The 20168-nt window shown below is 41.2% G+C and overlaps 1 protein-coding gene across 1 annotated transcript; it reads left to right on the top strand.

Annotated features, from left to right (window-relative positions):
- The first annotated feature begins 336 nt into the window (after positions 1-336).
- LOC104684474 (protein ELYS-like) lies at positions 337-20028 on the top strand. Its single transcript, XM_039568853.1, has 24 exons — positions 337-472; positions 1547-1800; positions 3630-3810; positions 4592-4799; positions 5958-6074; positions 6750-6834; positions 8282-8432; positions 10703-10835; positions 10923-11104; positions 11571-11632; positions 12390-12518; positions 13793-13883; positions 13970-14059; positions 14246-14386; positions 15158-15262; positions 15727-15820; positions 16120-16243; positions 16358-16414; positions 17465-17611; positions 18343-18530; positions 18717-18861; positions 18957-19088; positions 19613-19760; positions 19846-20028. The coding sequence occupies exons 1-24, from the start codon at positions 352-354 to the stop codon at positions 19995-19997; spliced, it is 3237 nt and encodes a 1078-aa protein (XP_039424787.1). The 5' UTR covers positions 337-351; the 3' UTR covers positions 19998-20028.
- The last annotated feature ends 140 nt before the right edge of the window (positions 20029-20168 follow it).

Below are 20168 nucleotides of genomic sequence, written 5' to 3'. Positions count from 1 at the left end.
GGAGAGCACAAACTTTTTGAAATACGATTTTTCTGAGATCACAGCTTGCGAACCTGGATGAGTAGACCTGAACTCAGTGTGTTTGTTCTCTTTCCTATTATTTATCTTGTCCATCCCTGTGTCACTTTTTGTTGATCTCAGAGGCATCAGAAAAGCACAAGATTCTCCTTTTGTTCTGCTGTGAGATGAAAAACTGTCCTGAGTTCCATTTTTTTTTTAAGCAGAAAGAGCTACAGATGATGTATAGGAGATTTGTCGCTGCATACTGATGAAGCTTGGGTCAGTCTCAAAGATATTTATGGCTGACATGAGTCTTTCTTTTTGCCTTTTTTTCTTTATTTACAGTGAAGAATGCGAGATCTAACGGCTCAGGTAACGAGCAGTCTGCTGCAGTTTCCAGAGGTGACTGTTCAGGCACTTGGGGAAGATGAAACCACACTAGACTCTGTGCTGTGTGGGAAGTTTTCTGGAGGTGAGCATTTTCCTTTAAATTTGGTTCTGGTATAAAGTTGTTATTGCCTGAAGCACAGGGTCACAGAATCAGGTTTGTTTTGTCAAGATGCATCAGGTTCTGATAGCACAAACAGGATCTTTTAACAATTAGAAATGCTAGTATTAAACCATTCATAGAATTGAACACAGAAATTGCAACAGCCTGCTCCAATCTTGTGCTATTAAAATAATTTAGCTGACCATGCTGAGTCAATGAGCCTTCCTCAGCTTTGAATGAAATAGAAGGCAGTTTTCAAAGAATAAATTGTGTTGTTTTGGGATGTATTTCTTTGTACCAGCTCAAGCGCTGCCCATGTATTTCCAAGGTATTTAATAGGATGCAGATGAGGACCCAGTGAGAGTTGCTGAAAGCAGCTAAGCAGATTAGCTAGTTGACTTTCTAGGTGATCTGAAGGTAGAGCTGGATGCCTGTCTGGATGTCTGGGCTTGTGTTAAGACCAGATAGAATCTTACCTACCTGACTGTAAGTGCAGTAATGGAGCTGATCCTTCCTTTGAGCTTGATGTTCTCCAGTGAAGGAACAAGTGTTAAATTCTTCAGTGAAACAACACTTGTTGAAGTGTAAAAGTTGAAATGCAGTGCCCATTTGAAGATAATTTCCTGTCCAAATCCCTGCCCAGAGTAGTCACGTGTCAAGCAAAATTCTTAAACTGGAAATGAATTGGTTTAGATGGGCTGTATTTGAAGTGTGCTTTGAGACTTGTGTTCCTGTACATATGTAGGTGTTTTCTAGCAAAAGCAAGGCAAGTATGATGTACACGCTAGAGATCAGTCTATTGTAATCTTTATCCCAAACAGTCAACGTTCTTGAGTGCAGGAATGACAAGTACAAATGCAAAGGAACGGGGTTATTAATTTTAGGATGTACTGGTTGAGGGCTGCAATGGGTGATTTAAAAGCATTGTCCAGAAGTAGGTAGTTCGGTCTTCCTCCCTTTGGCGCGTTTGAGGGAAAGGCGCAATGACAGCGGCCTCGCTGTTGTTGCAGTTCCTCTGCTGGGGATTTGTTCAGTCATGTTTCTTTTCCCTTGCAGGCAGAAGTGGCCTGGCGTGGCTGGCGTGTGGCCCTCAGCTGGAGGTGGTGAGCTCTGTGACGGGAGAGCGGCTCTCTGCGTATCGCTTCAGCGGAGTGAACGAGCAGCCTCCCGCTGTTCGCGTGGTGACCGAGTTTTCTTGGCAGAAGAGGACTGGACTCCTGGTTGGGTTGGAGGAAGCAGAGGGAAGTGTTCTCTGTCTCTATGACCTTGGGATCTCAAGAGTGGTTAAAGCAGTTGCTCTTTCAAGAAGGGTATGTATCTTTTTGGGGAAACAAAGATTTTGTGTTGTTTGGTGCTGCATAATCCTGTTTGAGGAAAAGCTTTGGAACGTCTCTTTGTAGGATGTATGTTTTCTGTATTACATTAACACGTTGTCAATTAAGAATACCCAGCCAAGAGAGCCATTTTCTCCACACCCTTTTCTGCATTTTCTGTTTTAAGGCTTTAAGGAGCACCATGTTTCTGGTATTATTTTCCATGTGGATATATAACGACTGCGTATTTCAGAACTGTCGCATGGTATTTTCCGAATTTTTCCCGGTTTCTATGAGGCAGAAGGGCAGCATTCAGATTCAGTGAGCTGAGAAGAGTTTTCTTTGTTCTTTCCCAGAATGAGCTGGCAGTACACTAGGAGAATAGGAAAAAGCAGTGCATAGCATAGTGGAAAAATATGTCATTTCAGGAGCTTCTACATGGAAAATAGAAGTAACCGGGGAACATTTTTGGAAGATTCTATGGAAAACTAATAAAGATTCATTTAGATCTAGTTGTACAATGAAAAAAATATCCTAAACAGAAAAGTTAGAAGCAGCAACACTTGAGCCTTGGCTAATTGTGCAGCAAGATGTGTTCTGTATTTCCTCATCACAGTCACCAAGACTTGGAGCTCAAGAATCTGAGTCATCAAAATACTTTTGCTAGTCCTCTGAGCAGCAGAGAAGATTGCAGATTTAATCTGAATCATAAAAATTCTGAAAGAAAACCGAGTTTCCTAAATAACTATAGGTACTTCTAAGATTGGAATTCTTGTGTCCAAGGTAAAAGGTGGATTGTGTAGCAGATGTCCAGGCAGTGCAGTCATAAGCAAATGCTTGATATGGGAGAGGAGAAAAAAGATGGACTACCTTGTGATGCTCACTACTTTGCTTTGTTTTCAGACAAACGTTTGTTGTTGCTGTAAAGCTGCCTGTTTCATGGTGCTGCATTTGTAAGAGGCCAATCGATAGCCCCTGTTCTTCTGTTGTCCAGCTTTAGTGCAGGAGCCTTGGTGTGCTTGGGTCTCTGCTGGAGCAGTCAGTATTGTGCTGGGTGTGCTGTGGGTGCTGAAGGGTCTTCACCTTGTCCTGAGGTTGTGGGGACTGCTTGTCCTGTCCGGGAGCAGAGAGAGCTCGTGCCTCAGGCTGAGCAAGTTCCTGTTTGGTCTGTTGCTGTTGGTTTAGGCTGCCTTCTACAGTTTTCCTTCCCATCTGTGACAGTGCTGGCACGCATTTAAATTTTTGTTGGATATTATGAGTCAAAGTGAGGACCAGCATAGATTTTACTAAGCCAGCATCTCCCTCCAAGCCTTTCTAGGAATGTTTCATTCCCATGGAAATGGTGTGTCTGCTGTGGCCTATGGCCACTGCCTTGTTTGCCTTGCAGCCCTGATTTATCCTGTGAAATGTTTGGTAAAGAGGACCTGGACTGTATCACAGTGCTGATGGGCTGTGAGCAGTGGAAGGACTAGATTTAGCTTTGTCTTTCTTACTTAAGTCCCGTACATACAGTAAAGCTTCTAGCATGTAATTGATTTCATGTGTCTTCTCAGATGTAATTATTTCTAAGTAGGAAATGGAAACTGGTAAGCTGTAAAGACAGAATGGGCCATTTAAGTGGAGAGAGCTTTCTTTCTATGATTTTCCTTTTTGCTTGGTATAATTGGGAACAATGCTTTGTTTTTAAGTCTTACGAACCTGTATTTACTTTCCTATTTCTGATGTGCTAATGCTGGCTTCACTTCTGAGTGAATTGAGCTTCCCTTCTGAGTGATTACTCTTGAGCTTGTCAGAAGAGCTTTGCTGTTGACTGCAGTTTCCCGCAGGTGACTGCCATCGAACCCATCAGCAGTGACGGCGGAGCCAGTGTGAGCACCCGGCACCTGCACCAGAGCCTGCGATGGCTCTTTGGAGTGGCAGCGGTGGCTACAGACGTTGGCCGTGTCCTTCTGGTTGACCTTTGTTTGGATGATTTATCTTGCAGTCAGAATGAAGTAGAAGCATCGGGTAAGCTGCAGTTTTTAAACTTGAATTTAGAAGTAAGAAAATTTGTTTCTTTTCAAAAGCCAGCATGTATCCCAGTGAAGATCCCAGCGTGCTGACTGACTGCTGACATTTCTGACACTGCTGATTGCAGATGGCAGTTTGGCATTGTGTGGTCCTGAACTGATCAAAAATTGGGAGTGGCTCAATACCCCTCCTGCTGTTAAGAACACCTCTTGCTGCCCAGATCCCTTTGTCCCTATGATTCGTACCAGTGGGATGTAGGAATTTTTCCATCTGAGTCCATGCAGCTGCCTGATAGGAAGTTGTGTCAGAGGTACCATATTTCTTGGGAGCGTTCTCCTGTTTCCATTAATGACTTTGGGCAAATTTTAGGCTTGTGTTTTGAAATAAATCTGGTTTATCAAAAGCCCTGCATTTGGGTGAATGAATACTGCAATTTGTGTCTTCAGATTGTGCCCACTGTTTTGGGTGTTGTAAGAGTGGCTTCAGGAGTTCATGTCCCTTCAAATAGCTTCATCATGAGGCCTTAAAAATGAATTTGTCTAGAAAGGTTACAGTTGTACCCAGTTTTGAAATAGGATTGAGAATACCTGTCCCATTGGAGAGTCCTTCTTTTCTCTGAATAGGTGCAGAAACAGAAATAGCAAAAAAGGTGTTGCAGAAATGGGTGTTTTGCCTGGGACAGTAGAATTAGATTATACACACTGTATAATCCCATCAGTTCCAAATGCAGCTGAAGTGGCATAATACATTCATTTCTTGCCTGCTTTTATGTGTGTAGATCTAGAAGTTGTCACTAGAATTCCTGCTGAAGTTCCACAGAGAAGAGAAGCTGTGACCAGAGAAGGGAGGCATCTCTGTTTTCAATTACGAAGTCCTTCAGGAACAGCAGTATCAACCCTGTGCTACATAAGCAGAAGCAACCAGCTCGTTGTGGGTTTTTCTGATGGCTACTTGTCACTGGGGAATATGAAAACTTTGAAGAGGGCGTAAGTAGTCCTTTCCACTAGGTCACACTTGGAGGTGCAGTGCTCTCAATTTTTCTGCTTCTGAAATATATTCATTTCAGAAGACCTTTTTTCTGTGAGTGGGATGTTGGCTATAACCTTGGAGTGTTCAGAAATCCTATTCTGAAATAACTGACACATGGATTAAGTGCAGCGCCTTCTCTGCAGTGGACTGGGATTGTTTTCTTACTGTGCCTGTGGATTGAGGACTTGTGGAAAGCATTGGGACATGTCAGACAGTAGGGATGTGATAGATCTGATTTTTGTAAGTCAGTTTGTTCTGTCCAGTAGTATTCAGTAAAACCAGGCAATGTGTGTATTTCAATGAGACAGGTTTTAGAAATTATTTTTCAGAACCAGTTACTGCAATTAGGGCATCCACTGAAAGGCATCAGTATGTGAATAATGTGATTTTGGTGATTACATTTTTTTAAGTGACCAGGATGAAACTGGTGAGACATGATAATTCAGTAGCTGATTTGTGCCTGAAAGCATACTTCTTCCTACATTTCACCCTTGATGGAAGTAGGGAGTTGACGTATTCCAAGGCATGGATGTACATGAACCAAAGTTTCTTTGGAAGCCTTGGAGACGAGAGTAAGAAGCATGTAAATTTATAAACAATAGAAAAATTAAGAGATTATTTCAAATCTCTGAAGAGCAATCTCACCTTTAATACTTGGCTAGATTCAGATAGGGGTTTACTTTAGCAAATCTACAGTGACTCACCAAAAATTACTGATACATAAATAGAGAGTGGAGGCATAATTAGGTGTCAGGAAAAGATTGTGAAGGTACAACTGAAGTTCAGAAGTCTGGAAGAAAAAATTTGTTACAATGTCCAAGTAAAGAAATGAGAAGCTCCTTCTGTTTGGTGCTGTTTTAAATATGTTCAGATTTACTGCATTTTAAGTTCAATATTAAAGTAGGCTTCAACAATAGGAACAGTCTTTTCCCCAACAGCTGAACTGAATAATTTCTGTTCCTCTTCCTGGGGCAGTGGAGGACATAAACAGAGGTTATTGCTTTGATGGACAGAAATCTCCTCACCTTGACTGCTGCATAAAAAATAGTCACTTGCTTGACTCAATTATTTGTCTTTTCTTGTCTTTTTTTTTTTCTTTTTTTGCAACCCTGTAGGCACTACACTCAGCTTGGAGGAGGGAGGATTCCTGTCTGTGCTCTTACTTTTCAAGAGCCTGAGAGTGATCTTCAAAATTGTTGCTACTTGTGGGCTGTTCAGTCTACACAACAAAGGTAAATAAAACTTACCATAAGCGACTGATTTTGCTAATTTTTTTTTTTTTTTTTGATATTTGGACACATACAGCTGTCCCTAAAGGAGGGTAATGACAGTATTACTGGTTGCTTCATAAGAGCTTCAGAAGTCTTTGGAGTCCTTGTGTGCCAGTTCAGCTTCCCTAGCAGAAAATGAACAGTGTTCAGCAAGCAAATCAATGGTTTCCAGCTGGGATAAGGAATAAGTCAGAGTGTGGAAGGGTGCAGTGCATGCAAGAGAGGGACTGTAACTTTGGTGGGAAAGGGACAAATATACCTTCCTCTCTCAGCATCAGCAAGCTGCTTAGCCCAGCTACTCACAGAGTGGCAGTCTTCTTAAGTTTGACTTTAAAGAAGTTTTTCTGGAGAATGCTTTACTGTGAAAAGCGATTTCCAACAATTGTAGGTCCATACTGCATATTAAAGCTTTCCAATGATGTAGTTAGCATTCACCCCTGAAGCTGTTAGTGTCAAAATTTCCTGCTTTCTGTTTTACTGGCTGAATGGGACCAATTATCATGTTTTGGGAAGCAGTGTTTTTCTTTTCAGCAAGAGCATGCTCTTAAGTAAGTTTCAGCCTAGATCTAATAAAATGCTAATGAGGATTGTAAAGCCGCTTTGTAATCAAATCTCCTCATTTATACTTTTTTTCAGGGAAGGGAATGCTGTGAGTTTACATCTGTTGCAGTTAGCATTTGGTGACAGGAAACACCTGTCATCAGGACAAGTCACATATGAGGTAAGACAGGCCTATATGTGAGAGATGAAAAGATAAAGTTTCCCTGAGTATCAGTTAAGTTGGCTCTTTGTATATGAATGAAAACTGAAATTCTAGTTATTAAAATGAAAGCCTGATGGGTTTATGGAATTATAGTGCTTTATCTTATGGAACTGTTCTTTGGTATGGTGGACATCTTGTTCAGGACAGCATCTTTTATTAAAAATTATTTTAGTCATTTTATAAGAAAGATGAGATTCTTTGCTTAGGCTTCACGTTAGTTTTTCAAAGAGATGGTTTTGATTTTTCTTAGCTGCTGTGCATGTGTATCTGTTATTTCTAAAATTCCTGAATAAAAGAGAATGGAATGTGCATGCTTTAGGGCAAATTTTACCATTTTTTCTTTTCAGTAATGAAAGACTTTTTAATCTGTTTGTTTATTTTAGACACATTTTGTTTTTATTTGTAGCATTTTCTGGAACCATTAAGAGAAAGTTTGTCTCTTCTCAGATTAGATGAATTAAATGTATAGATTGAGAATGTGTGCTTTCATGCCAGTTCATTTTAGATCTCTGAAAGTTTAGGAAGCTTGTTTTTTGTTTGGTAGTGATTTTGCTGATTTTTTAGTTTGGTGTTTTGTTGGGCTTTTTTAATTGTAGAGCTGCTATTTGTCCACAATGCACACACATTCACATGTTGTATGGTAGACAGGTTGAATGAAGGCTGTACTGAAAGACAGTATTTGGGTTAATGCTTACTTAGAAAGTGGTGGTGGCAGAGGTTCAGGGCCATCCTTTCTGCATATGTGTTTCTGTATATCTCAAAGCAGTTTGCTTACTCTGTAGTAGTTTGGAATCTTAAACACATTGTCCATGTTCATCCCATGTCCTCTCGATAAGGAATTGAGGGATATTTCACCCATTAGTTGCCTACAAGATTAGAGGAGGAGCTGATAAGAGCTTATGTGGTTTGAAAGAAGATTGTTAATCTCTAGGAAGTTCTCATCATTACTAGAGAGATGGGTGTTCACTCTATTGATGTGCCTATCGATAACATCTCGTGACAGACCTTTAGCTGCTGTAATGTCAGGTTCTGTGATCAAAACATGGAGCAAAGACTTTGTGTGCTGATGTGTTGCATTGTTTCAGATGTCTCTCTAACTGTATATTCAGGTAAAGACACCTTGATGATGCAAGGAATTCTGCAACACATTTTAGATCTAGACTAATGTTAGGGAAATGCTAGATTTTGAAAATGTGCAAAAGCCTTTACAGCCAAACTTGCCCATTATGACTTGACACTTAATTCTCTTGCATGTCAGATGTAGTTCCTATTGACAGGAAACATGCAGTATAGTAAGCATGTCAGATATTGCATTGTTTCATATTTATGAATTTATGTTTCATATTCATATGTATGTTGTTATTTCAAACTGACCTTTCCTCTCTTCTTCATTTTTTTCCCCTAGGGTTTTAAATACTGTGTCAAACTCTTCAGTTTAGATCTCAGTGGTGGCATCTTTCCCTGGAGAGGGCAGACCAGCAATACTAAATTCCTCAGCTTTCAGACCATAGAAAAACTTCACAACCATGCTGACAGAGAGGATAGCATTAATGAAGGTTTGTTCTGATGTCCCTGTTTGGTTATTCTAAACTACATGATTTGGGAATCTAAGCAATGAATGCTGTTCTATACTCACAATCTTGAAGTCTTAAATATTCGTCTAGCTGACCTTGTTGGGCTTATTTAAAAAAAACCTGGGTGCTTAAGTTATGTGAGAATTCTTATCCCTCTGAACATCATTCTTTAAGGGAAAAAGTAGGTTTTATTTTATGTTTGCTGGGATGCTAGAGCAGTGTACGGGGTCATCTGCATAATGCTGGTCAGTCAGCTTGTTCTGGCAGTTGTCTTCATTGAACAGTAATATCATTCTGTCTATTGCTTAGGAGTGTTGCCTGATTTTTTTTTTATCCTGCTCAAACCTCTGGCTGCATCTAGTGAATCTAGTTCCCCAGGGCTCAGAACTGGGGCCAGTCCTGTGAGATGTCTTTATCAATGATCTGAATGAGGGGATCGAGTGCACCCTCAGTAAGTTTGGGATGACGCCACCCTGGAGAAGTGTGTTGATCTGCTGGAGGGTAGGAAGGCTCTGCAGAGGGATCTGCACAGGCTGGATTGATGGACTGAGGCAAATTGTATGAGGTTCAGACTCCTCTTGCAATGCTACAAGCTTGGGAAAAAGTGGCTGGAAATGTGCCTGGTGGAAAGTACCTAGGAGTTCTACATGACAGCTGGCTGAACATGAGCCACCCCACCACATTAAAAAACCCCAAATCCCCAAAATAACAACAAGAACCTTTTCTGTCTCATTTTTATCAAGTATGAGGCATGGCGAAAAACTGTTAGTTTTCTGATGGTTTCTAATTAGATTTTATTCAGAACCTGCTCAAGTTAATTTCTAGGCACACATTAGCTTCTGTTGGATGTGTGTTGAGGCTAGCAGTGAAGTTGTCTTCTGAATTGCGAAGGTAATTTTTCTACGCAAAGGCAGTTTCAGAAGCTGACAAAATGGCACAGAAGTTCACAATGAGACATAGCAAAGCGTGTGAGGATCCCTAAATGGTAGTGATGAACTTAAGAGAGAACAGAGAAACATTCTGCTCAACATACAGCCTTCTTTTTGTTCCTTGCTCTATTAGAGTAAATGATATTCACATACTTTGTTTTACATCTAGAGAATGTGTCACGTTGCGCGCCAGCTCAAAGAGAGCCCGGAGGTCTAGCCGCAACCTGACTGGTCCTAGGCGGTCCATACAAAAAGAGAGGACACAGGAGAGAATGAGCTCCTCACCCGAGGGAGCTGTCTCCAAGCAGGGTGTGAGGGCACGCAGGTGGAGGCAAAGAAGTGAGAGAAGGGACTCCTCGTGTAGGTTCCATGCAGAAGGTTTACTTACATGAAAGGGTAGGGAGAAAGAGCCAAGGATCTGAGGGTGTCCAGGAATTTTATAGTGGGGCTAGGAAAGGCAGGGATAAGGGATACAGCCAATGGAATATGGGATAGGAGGCGGGGTTGAGAGCAAGGGCACCAATGGGATTAACACATAGGCGGGACTAAGGGAAGGAGCCAATGGGGTGTCGAGTCTAATAGAACTTTCTAGAACTTATATTAATGTAAGGGAAATAAATATACATAGACTTAAACATAAAATGGGGTGGGGAAAACATGGACCAATCTTACAAAAATATGTAAACTGTGGAACTGGGGGGATTATGGGCTCTCACACTAACTAGAGTGAGGCATTAAGCTTTGGTGCCTGACCACCACAGCTTGGTGTCAGTTGTATTCTCAGAGCTTAGAGTGGCCATTTGTATTGCCACAAGAATGCATTGTCCCCAGACAACACAGAACATTCTGCTTATTGGGAGAACTAGAATAGAACATTGGGAAAGTTTTATGTTAAAATTTCTATTCCAGTTTCCTGTTTGTATTTTTAAGTATTATTTATTTAGTCTGATAATTTTGTTCTTTTACTGTGACTCGTTAGACTTCGTATATATCAATCATGCTAGCTGAGTGATACAACTGTATGAGATAATTTACAAGTGTGCTTTCTAAAAACAGCAATCTGTGTTCCTAGCCTGTTTTTCCCCCAACTTATTCACACAGCATGTAAAACCTAAGTAATTAATAATTGTGTATTTGATTTTGTTAGGAACAAGTATAATTTGAACAAGAAAAAGATGCAGTATGACTGAAACATATTGCAGAGATGGTTGCTATTCCATATTTTTTTTTATTATTCCTGGTAAAGTGTTGTACTTTGTGAGTTTCATGAGAGCAAATATCTCATATTTTCTACAACAAGAAACAATGTCTTCTCTTTGACAGTAATCTCTCCTGACACCAGTGTATCAATCTTCAGTTGGCAAGTGAATACCTATGGTCAGGGAAAACCATCTACTTACTTGGGTGTGTTTGACATCAATCGCTGGTATCATGCTCAAATGCCAGATTCACTGAGGTAGGTTTTAGTTAAGTTGCTTTCAATATCCCTACAAAGGATTAATTTGAAAGTCTCTGTTGAGCTTATGCACTTGTTTTCTTTAAGGCCAGAAGAATTCCGTCATGATTGCCCCTATTTTGCACTGTGGTCACTGGATCCTGTAATAAGCATGACTTCTCCAAACCTCATTTTGGATATTCTGGTACACGAGCGTAGTCTAAGTCGGGGGGTTCCTCCTTCTTATCCACCACCTGAACAGTTTTTCAATCCAAGCACCTATAATTTTGGTAGGTATTTCAGTGCTTTTCATTTGAATAGTGACAAGCTTCAGTTGAGGTCAAATGCCACTTAGGGGTTCTCCTTCTTGTTCATTGTTTGTCACACAAAAACCAAACCAAACAACCCCCACAAACCTTCTCCAACCTGGTTACCTGTCCTGACAAGGTATTTAGCTTGTGCAACATATCTGACAGGCTGCTGACTTTTGGGTTTTGGGGCTTCTGTAACACAGCCTGGGAAGGGGTGATGGTCATAAAATGAAATGACTTGGAGCTGAGGCCCAAAGCACAGCATCTGGGTGGCACTGGAGCTTAAGTTTCTACAGTCAGACAGTAACTACTTTTTAAAGAAAGTTTGTAGGTGGTCTGCTGAAGGCAAGGGCTGCTTGAGGTTTGTCTTTCCAGAGGGCACTATTGAAGAAGCACAAACTGGTGATAAGGTAACAATGTCTGTCAAACGTTCTTGTTTCTGCAGATGTTACGTGCTTGCTCAGCTCGGGAGTTGTTCACATGACTTGCACCGGCTTCCAGAAGGAGGTGACTTTTTTGCTGTATCTCTGTTGAGACTGTCCAGAGATGAACCTTTTCAAGCTTCTCTCTTGCAGTGCTTTGAGTGTCAGAGACCACTTTATGCTCACACAGCCCATCCACATGCATAACTGCAGTCACATCCTGCCAGTTTCATGCAAATAGTGCTGTTCTAGGGAGGCAGAGCAGGGATTGAATGGCTGGAAAGGAATGCAGCATTGCTGTAGTAGGAAGAAAGGGTGTGGTGGAAGTTGGGGAAAGCGTTTTCTTCTTTGTACTGTCTGCACAGCGTGGAGTTAGGGTATGGACCCCGATGAACTTGAGAAAGGAGGACAGCATGGAGAAAGGGAGAAGTTATTAACTGTTTCAGAATTATTAAGGAAATGCATGTTTTTTCTCCCAACCTTGGCCAAATTATAACTTCTGAGCCACTGCACAGCTTGTGACAAATCCTTTCAAATTAAGTTCCAGCTCACTAAATATACCCATGTAAATCATCTTTGGCACAAACAAGCACAGAAGTGTGATTTAAAGTTGTGTGTTAGTTTTAACTTCTACAGAATATAATTTGTGTCAGGGAAAATACCAGGGCTCGAGTATTGGCAGACAGGCTGGAAAATACTTCCTTTAGCATTGCAAGGGTTAGTATTTTCTTTTACAGGATATTGTCTATAAACTGAAACTGTTAGTTTGGCTGTTGTTTTTAAGACAGAACCCTAGTGATTGAATGCTGTCTTAAATCTGTGTGTTTTGATTGATGTTTCAGACCTTGAAGTTCTTGAAGAAATCTGGTCCTTTAATAAGTGAAGCCATTCGTGACAGCTACACTCGGTGTCTTGTAGCTGGCTTGCTGTCTCCAAGACTGGTTGATGTCCAGCCATCCAGTTTGAGTCAGGTGAGTGTACACTGGGGAATCCAGGGGGAATACATCCATCTTATCTGAAGGCTCTAGAGGCTACAAGACATTGCCATCTGAGTTTTATGTGACTTGGAAGCTGCTCTGACAGGCAGGTTTTGACATTAGGTAGCAGAAGTAATAATATGCAAACTCCAAGTTTGACTGGGAACAGCCCTCTTGGCAAGCTGACCCAGCCCATAGATGGTTTATTTTGCAAGCCTGATGTAGGCTCTTACATTCTGATTAGATGTTCTGATGTCAACTCTGGTTTGGAAATTACTTGGGAAAGCAAGACATTTTATGATGACCTTTGCTGAGCTGTGATTATATTGTTCAGAGACTGCATTGAGCAGGGATTGCTTTTGAATACTAGAAAGAAAAATTTCAGCATTAGGGTCAAGAAGCTTGGAATTTTGTTTGGTACCCTAAGAGGTAGTTGGCATGTTTCCTTGCCTGAAATGCATTTTCAGAAAACAGTGGAAATATCTGTATGTCTTTTAATATGTAGAAATTGCTCTTAAATGTAATGTTTTTACCTAGAACACAAACTTTTTGATTTGTTTAAAAAAAAATAGAGGGAAGAAAAAATGAAAAATTGTATGCAGGATCATTTCACCTGAAAGAAATGTCTGAACACCAGCTGAAATAAGCTTATTTGCCGTGTGTGTGCATGCCTGTGCATTATCCTTCTCGAGGATTGCCATGGCATTAGAATACAGAATTTGAACAGAAATTTCTGCCTATTAGAACTGAAATGTTTCCCTTCTTTATGGTACTTTAACAAATTGTAGCTTAATGTTTTGGCTGTCAAAGCTGCTTCATGTCTTGCTGGTCTTGGGAGCTGCTTGGCCTCAGCTTCACTGTTTCCATGCAAACACAGTTGTGTTTGCTCTGTCCCCTTCACGTGTTCCTGATGGCAAAGGGGGGTGCCCAAAGTGCATCATGGGTATGAGCAGAGGATGTTACTGCAAATAGTTAACTGGGACTCAGTAAATGGAAACTGAAACCCCAAGGCACAGAAATAGAGATTAACATTAGCCTGTGTGAGGTTGAAATGTCAGAGGAAAACTTCCCTGTGTTCCTCAAACCAGCAATCAGTCCAGCCCGTGGCTGGAATTCAGAAAGAATCAAGAATCGGGAATTAGTTGCGTTTGCACCAGTGGACTTTGTGATGTCTGAATGAGTATCCAGTTAGAAACAAACACTTGTGTCGATGGCTCGGGAATGAAAAGTAGGTGAGGTTGTGATTTGCTTTTGTCTGTTGTGCTTAGGAGGAGCAGTTAGAAGCGGTGTTGTCAGCTGCTGTGCAGACAGGTTCTTTAGAACTTCTGACGGGATGCATTAAACACTGGACTTCTGAAGGTAATGCTGCTTCCAGTGTTTTTATGTTCTGTCTGTTTTGGTGAGAAATTGTGGCTTCACGTCCTTTTTGTTTTCTCTTTCTACAGAGCAGCCAAGTTCTGCTGTAAATTTACGGTTTGTTCTTGAGTGGACGTGGAGCAAAGTGATCTGTACAAAAGATGAACTGGACCAAATATGTGAGTACTGGTGTGGTCGTTTTTGAAAGCTCAGGCCATTCTTTGTAGTGGATCGTATTCAGTAATCTGCCGGTATATGGTACTGCTTCTTTAAGTGTTCTCTAAGTGTTGTGTGGTTGTTGAAGTGTCCTCTGGAAGTCTGCAGTTGCTCTGCTGACTGATGATTTGATATTCATCCTTGACAAGGTGTTCCGCTGTTTGACGGCTCCTGCAACTTCATTGACCCCCAGACACTACAGTCCCTTCAGCACTGCCAGCTGCTTCTGAGCAACCTCAGCACAGTCCTGAACTGTTTTCTAACAGAAGCCCGAGAGCTTACTGAGAAAGGTTGGTGAAAGCACTGCTAAGCCTTGGGTCCGTTTGTTAAGGTTTGGAAGGATGCTTGGGTTGTAACTGTGGAGACAGGAGCTGCTGTTGTTTTGGATGGTTGGGAGAGTGTCAGATTGAGCTGGGAGGAGGGGCTTAAGTCTGAGAAGCTGGGACTGTGATTTAAGATGCTTTGAGTTCAGGGCAGCAGCTTGTTGTGGAGGTCATGAGCCTGGGTAGGGGAGGCTGCATTGCTTCAGCAGTGAGCTGAGTAAGCACCTGGGTGGCACTTACAGCAACTGAGTGTGGCAGTGCTGAGAAGTGTTCCTAATTCTTAGCTCGTGACCGATAGCTGTGTGCAAATTGCTGGAAAATATAAAGGAAGCTGAAATGAGTAATGTGTAAAGCAAGTTCCTTGAGTTATTTTGGCTTCTGCTTTTATTAATTGTTGTTGGTATATTGTGGGCAAAAGAAGACACTCCCTTTGCTAAAGTAATAATCTCTGCTACACGGGAAACAAATGTCTTTTTCCTGAGTGAATCTAATTGATAAGGTTTGGGTTTTTTTAAATTTTAATTTTTAGTGAGTCTGTTTCTTTGTAGTGCTTGGTTTCTTTTGGGGGTGGGTGAATGGTGTTTCATTTTTTCAAATTCAGAAGTGATCTGGGGGGACAAATAAAAGTAAAAAGAGTTCCACCATGGTTTTTTAGGCTTTCCATTTGTTCTGCTGAAGGGAGTTTTGTAAAAAGGAGAGGAATTGCCATATCCAAATAATCTTTTGCCTTTTTTTCAGGTTTTACAGACTTGACAAATAAGCAGGTGGTAACCAGCCTCATTTCTTTGTATGCACAAGTGGTGATCTGGTTCTGTCGATCCAGTCTCCTGCCTGAGGGTTTAGGTAAGCAGAACCTGTATTGCCAGAACACTTGTTTTGAGAGTAAAAGCAGTACCTGCATGTTTGGAACCTTTTGTGTATTGCTGGAGGTGAAAATACACCTTGGAAATGCTCTGAAATTAGACACCTTATAAATTCCATTGTCAGCCTTAATTGTCTGACAGATGCTCACACGACACATTCAAAAACCATTCCAAACCGACAAAAGAGTTGTTTATTTAGGAGTGACCTGAGCTTACTTTGCGTGCTCTGAACGCTGCATCAGCTGCAAACTTGAAACTGATCTTGAGACAAGAAGAAGTAGTTGAGCCTTTTACCTTAGTTCTCTTTTAGCAAAAGCAGAAACATGGATTCTTTGAGAGTTGGAGGTTTCTTGAGGTTGTGTGGTTTCTGTCTGTCTAGTCCAAAGTTGTAGTTGAAAAACGTGGTCTTACTTCTTTAACTTGCTTTTACTGTATCACCTGTAGATGACCATATGCATTTGTCCAGACCTTTCTACAATTACCCTCTGATTCAGAGCTACTATACGGGTCACCGACAGAAACTCCAGCGCTTATCAAGGTAAGACTTACAGGAAATCTCTAGAAAGCCTGCACTGTTAGTTAGACTGGGTGAGCGTGGTTACTTTGGCAGTTAAAACCCTTTGTCTGCACTTCCTTGGCATTCCACGCAACAGAGCAGGAAAGCAAACCTGGAACCCAAACAGTCACTGCAGCTCTTCTCTTGATTTCTGCTTTGGACTGCCTCATTAATTCATTGTGACCTAAGGAGCATCCTTCCTCCGAGTCAGAAATCTGTGACACTGAGAGGCTGGAATGAGTGTTTTCCTCTGTCCAAACCCTTGCTCTCTTTTGTTGCAGAGGAAAGTGGGATTCTGACTGCTTGATGATTGATGGAATGGTTTCCCAGCTGGGAGAGCAAGTTGAGAAGTTGTGGCAGAGAGATGAAGGCGGCACTGGGAAATACCCACCTGTCAGTTTACACGTGAGTGTTCTGTTCACTGAAAACCCCAGCAGCAGCAGCAGCAGCAGCAGTCCCCTAAAGCCAGGGATTCTGAAAGACAGGAGCATTAGAAAACCTTCTCATCTTTCATTTCAGGCACTGCTGGATCTCTATTTGCTAGAAAGCATTGAAGAAAGTGACAAACATGCAATTGTATCCTTTGCAGATTTTGTTGTTACCTCTTCAGTGTGTGCACATGAATGTTCTTCCATGTTTGTCACCAGGTGTTTTTCGCAAAGTCTTTTCTGATACAAGAAAATATGTTCCCTAAAATATTCAAGATAAAATCCTCCCTTAGTTTTTCTCAAAATTCAACACAGTTTATAATTTTTTAAAGCACTCCTATATGTAGCAAAGGACTGTGAGTTAGAATGGTGCCCTGAAATGTGCTGCTTCAGAGCAAAAGGATTTGTAACAGTGGTTTTCCAGTAGCTGATTTTTGCCAAAATCATTTGTCTCGCAGCCCAGCTAACAATGTTTGCTTTTTTGTGTGTGTTAGAAGTACAGGCACACAGAATAATAAAGAGGGAGGAGAGAACAGTCATTGGGTAGAAACCTAATTTTTGAGCTGCTGGAACATGCAGGCTTGCCTTTGTTGGCTAAACCATGAGGGGAGCCTGGAGAGCAAGGGGGTTAAAAATGGTTGTAGTATTCCAGGGCTGCTTTACTAGAACACGTCCTTAACAAAGGATGTCAGAAAGGGAAGATGAGACATTGAGTGAGGGATCCACATACAGTTTTAAACACAGTTTCAATCAGACAGTGCTAAGTTGCATTGTAAGGGTACCATAATTTGTGGTTTTTGTGAAGTCAGGAAGTGAGGAAAACAAAACAGCTGTAGAACTTGGTTTTTTAATAATTAAGCATTGGATGTTCAAGTGTTTTGGATGTCCAGCTGGTAGATTAACTGACTGAAGCAGGAGCCTGAGTTTATAACAGCAGTATTTAAATATCCAATATCTGATTTTTGATTTCTTTACAGAAATCCACAAGTGTTTCTCTGGCTGTTTATTCAGAATGTTGATTTGTGGTTAGGACGTGACTATCGATACAACAGGCTGCAATACCTTAAAATGGCGAGATCAATACATTAGGGTGTTCTGCTTCCTACCATTTTCATATACTTACTTCATTGGTTTGCTAATAATAATGTGATAAATTTTTGGCCTTAGCAATTTATTCACCTTAATTAGATACTCTCAGACAATTTACTTGCTGCTGGACATCATGCATTCCTTTCCAAATAAAACAGAAACTTCGATTGACTCCTTTCCAACTGCCTTTGCTATTCCTTGGGGTCTCGTTAAGCTTATTCAAGGGTTTTGGCTTCTAGATCACAATGATTATGAAGTAAGTATGAAACAGTTGAGTTGGACATTGCAGTGCAGAGCTGTAATCAATAAAAGTATTTTAAAGATTGGTACTTAGGAGCTGTTGAAGCATTAGAAAGTTTTTTGTAACACTGCTCTGACATCTTGGGCAATAAGTCATGATTTGAAATTTTGCTTTAACTACTTTGACAGGAAATTGATTAAAACAAAGGCATAATCAACTTTATTAATTTTAATATTTAAATTTTCAAAGCCATCTATGGTTAGGTTTTCAGCAGACTGGTTGGGCACTGTTTCTAAAAGAGTGTTTTGGGTACTTTTAACCGTGGAAACTGTGCTGCAAGTAGCAGCAAGATTTGAGACAGAAGACTGCAGAAGTGACTTTTCAACCTGTTCTTCTGATGCTGAAGGTTGTTCTTTACTTGTCACCATGTCAATAGAATCCATTTGTTGGTCGAGTAACTTATTATTTCATATATTTATAAACAGCAATGTTTGTCCACAGACTTTTGTTAACTTAGAAAAATCTGAATGTTCCTCTTAAAGCATTCACTTTGTTCTCTCTGGCTGATTCCTTCTTTCCTGCAAATACTGAAGAACTTTTATTGATGTGTCCTGGATCAAGCATTTTGTTAGTTAGACATCTAAGTTTGCTTAACCCCCCTGCAGCCTTGCTGCAGAAAGTTTTGCCCGTGTTTGTTGCACGGGTTTGTGAGTCTGTGGTAATGAAGCTGCTCTCAACTTCTCCAGAATTCCCTGGCCCTGCTCTTCCATCCAGCTACAATCAAGACTGTGTCATGGCAACACATGAGGATAATTCAATCCCTCATGTGCCAGGGAGAGCACAGGCGAGCCCTCAGGTACATCCAGATGATGAAGCCGTCGATGTCCAGCAGCAGTGAAGTGCGGCTGTTCCTCACTGTGTTGTTGTCCAACAGGTAAGGAAATCTCTCCTGCCGTTTTGGCGTTCACATGTTGGGAAATGTGGAGAACTGATGCTACAAATGGGGCTCCCCTCCATTTCCATTTGATCCATTTGATCTTTGAATGAATAGCATCACTGTGGGGCATCTTGGTGGCTCTAGTGTTCCTATTCCTTTCCATGTCCAAAAACTTACCTCCAGGTGCATGGTGGAGGCTTGGGGTCTGTTGCAGCAGCACACCACGAAGTTAACCATAGAAGAGCTGCTCAAGCACATGTATGAAATCTGTCAGGAGATGGGGCTCATGGAGGATTTGCTGAAGCTGCCCTTCACAGACACGGAAAAAGTGAGTTTGGAGAAGAAACAAAAAAATCTTAATCGTCTCTGGCAAGAGAAGAGGCAGAATTGTAGTAGATGTTTGAAACGTGTTCTTTCTCACAGGAGTGTTTGGAGAAGTTTTTACAGACCAATGCTGGTGTTCAGAATCGTGAGTTCCTTTTAGTCCACCATCTGCAGCGTGCCAACTACATCCCAGCGCTCCAGCTGAATCAGTCCATGAAGGCCAATCTGACGGTAAGGGTAGACATCCTGCTGTGTGAAATTACGAATTATATGTTACAGACCATGGTTGACTCCAGTTAAAAGAGTTTGTTTGCATCTGAGGAATAAATATGTATCTTGTCTTTTCATTCAGTTCCTCAGATCCCTCTGTTATGTATGGTTTAGATTATGGGAGTTGATTTACTTGTTTGTGTGTAATGAAGAGTATGTTGTATGTCATGTCCTGTATCTTGCTTTTACCTGAGAGCAGTCTAGATGCTCCACAGGTAAAATTTGCCTTGTGGGTTTTAGTTGCGAGTTTCAGAGTTGTTTGGGATTCTTACATTTTGGTTTTTTTAACTAGTCTTGCACTTTGCCAAAACTGAAATTGGTGAACTTGATGTGTGCTCCTGGGTGGCACTTGCTGTGTGCAGCAGAGGTGTTCTCCTGTAGCTGTAGAGCAAATTTAGGCCCTAGTTAGAACGAGCAGAGATAGTTCTGTGCAATGAACTTCCTGTAAATTGTTAACGTCGTGCTTTACACATTTCCGTTGTCAGAATGATCGTGATCCTCACCTGAGAGAGAGAGCAGTTGCCAGAAATTCTCTATTAGACCAATATGGCAAGGTGCTTCCCACAGTTCAAAGGAAGCTGGCAGTAGAGAGAGCCAAGCCGTACCGTTTGCCTTCATCAGTCTTAAGAGAAGGTAATTTTAGAGAAGGGAAATACGATGTACAGCCGGCCATCACTTTGATTACACAAGGCTGATATTTTTCCCTCTTGCTTTACAGTGCCAAGGCCAAAGCCTTTATCAACAGTAACAAGGCAGGGCAATGCAGGAAATGTGCACCCAAGAACAAGTTTCATCACTAAAGTACTGTCCAGATTTAAAGAAGCATGGCTAGGAAACAAGAAAACCAATTTTTCAGAATATAATAAGTAAGCAGCCTTTTAACAAAGTTTAGCCTTGTGCTATGTGTTTGAGGGGAGAGAGAGAGAAAAAGGAGAGAAATCTGTTTGAACTATGTTAGTGTCTTGGTGGGAAGGTACACGTGAATACAGCTTTGTTTTGCTTTTTTGCACATGAAATATATAACATTTGAGACACAATTCC

The sequence above is a fragment of the Corvus cornix genome, chromosome 3 (genome assembly GCF_000738735.6).
Source record: "Corvus cornix cornix isolate S_Up_H32 chromosome 3, ASM73873v5, whole genome shotgun sequence".
NCBI lineage: Eukaryota > Metazoa > Chordata > Aves > Passeriformes > Corvidae > Corvus > Corvus cornix.
The sequence above is the reverse complement of the archived record's forward strand: the minus strand, read 5'-3'. Positions and strand labels throughout refer to the sequence as shown.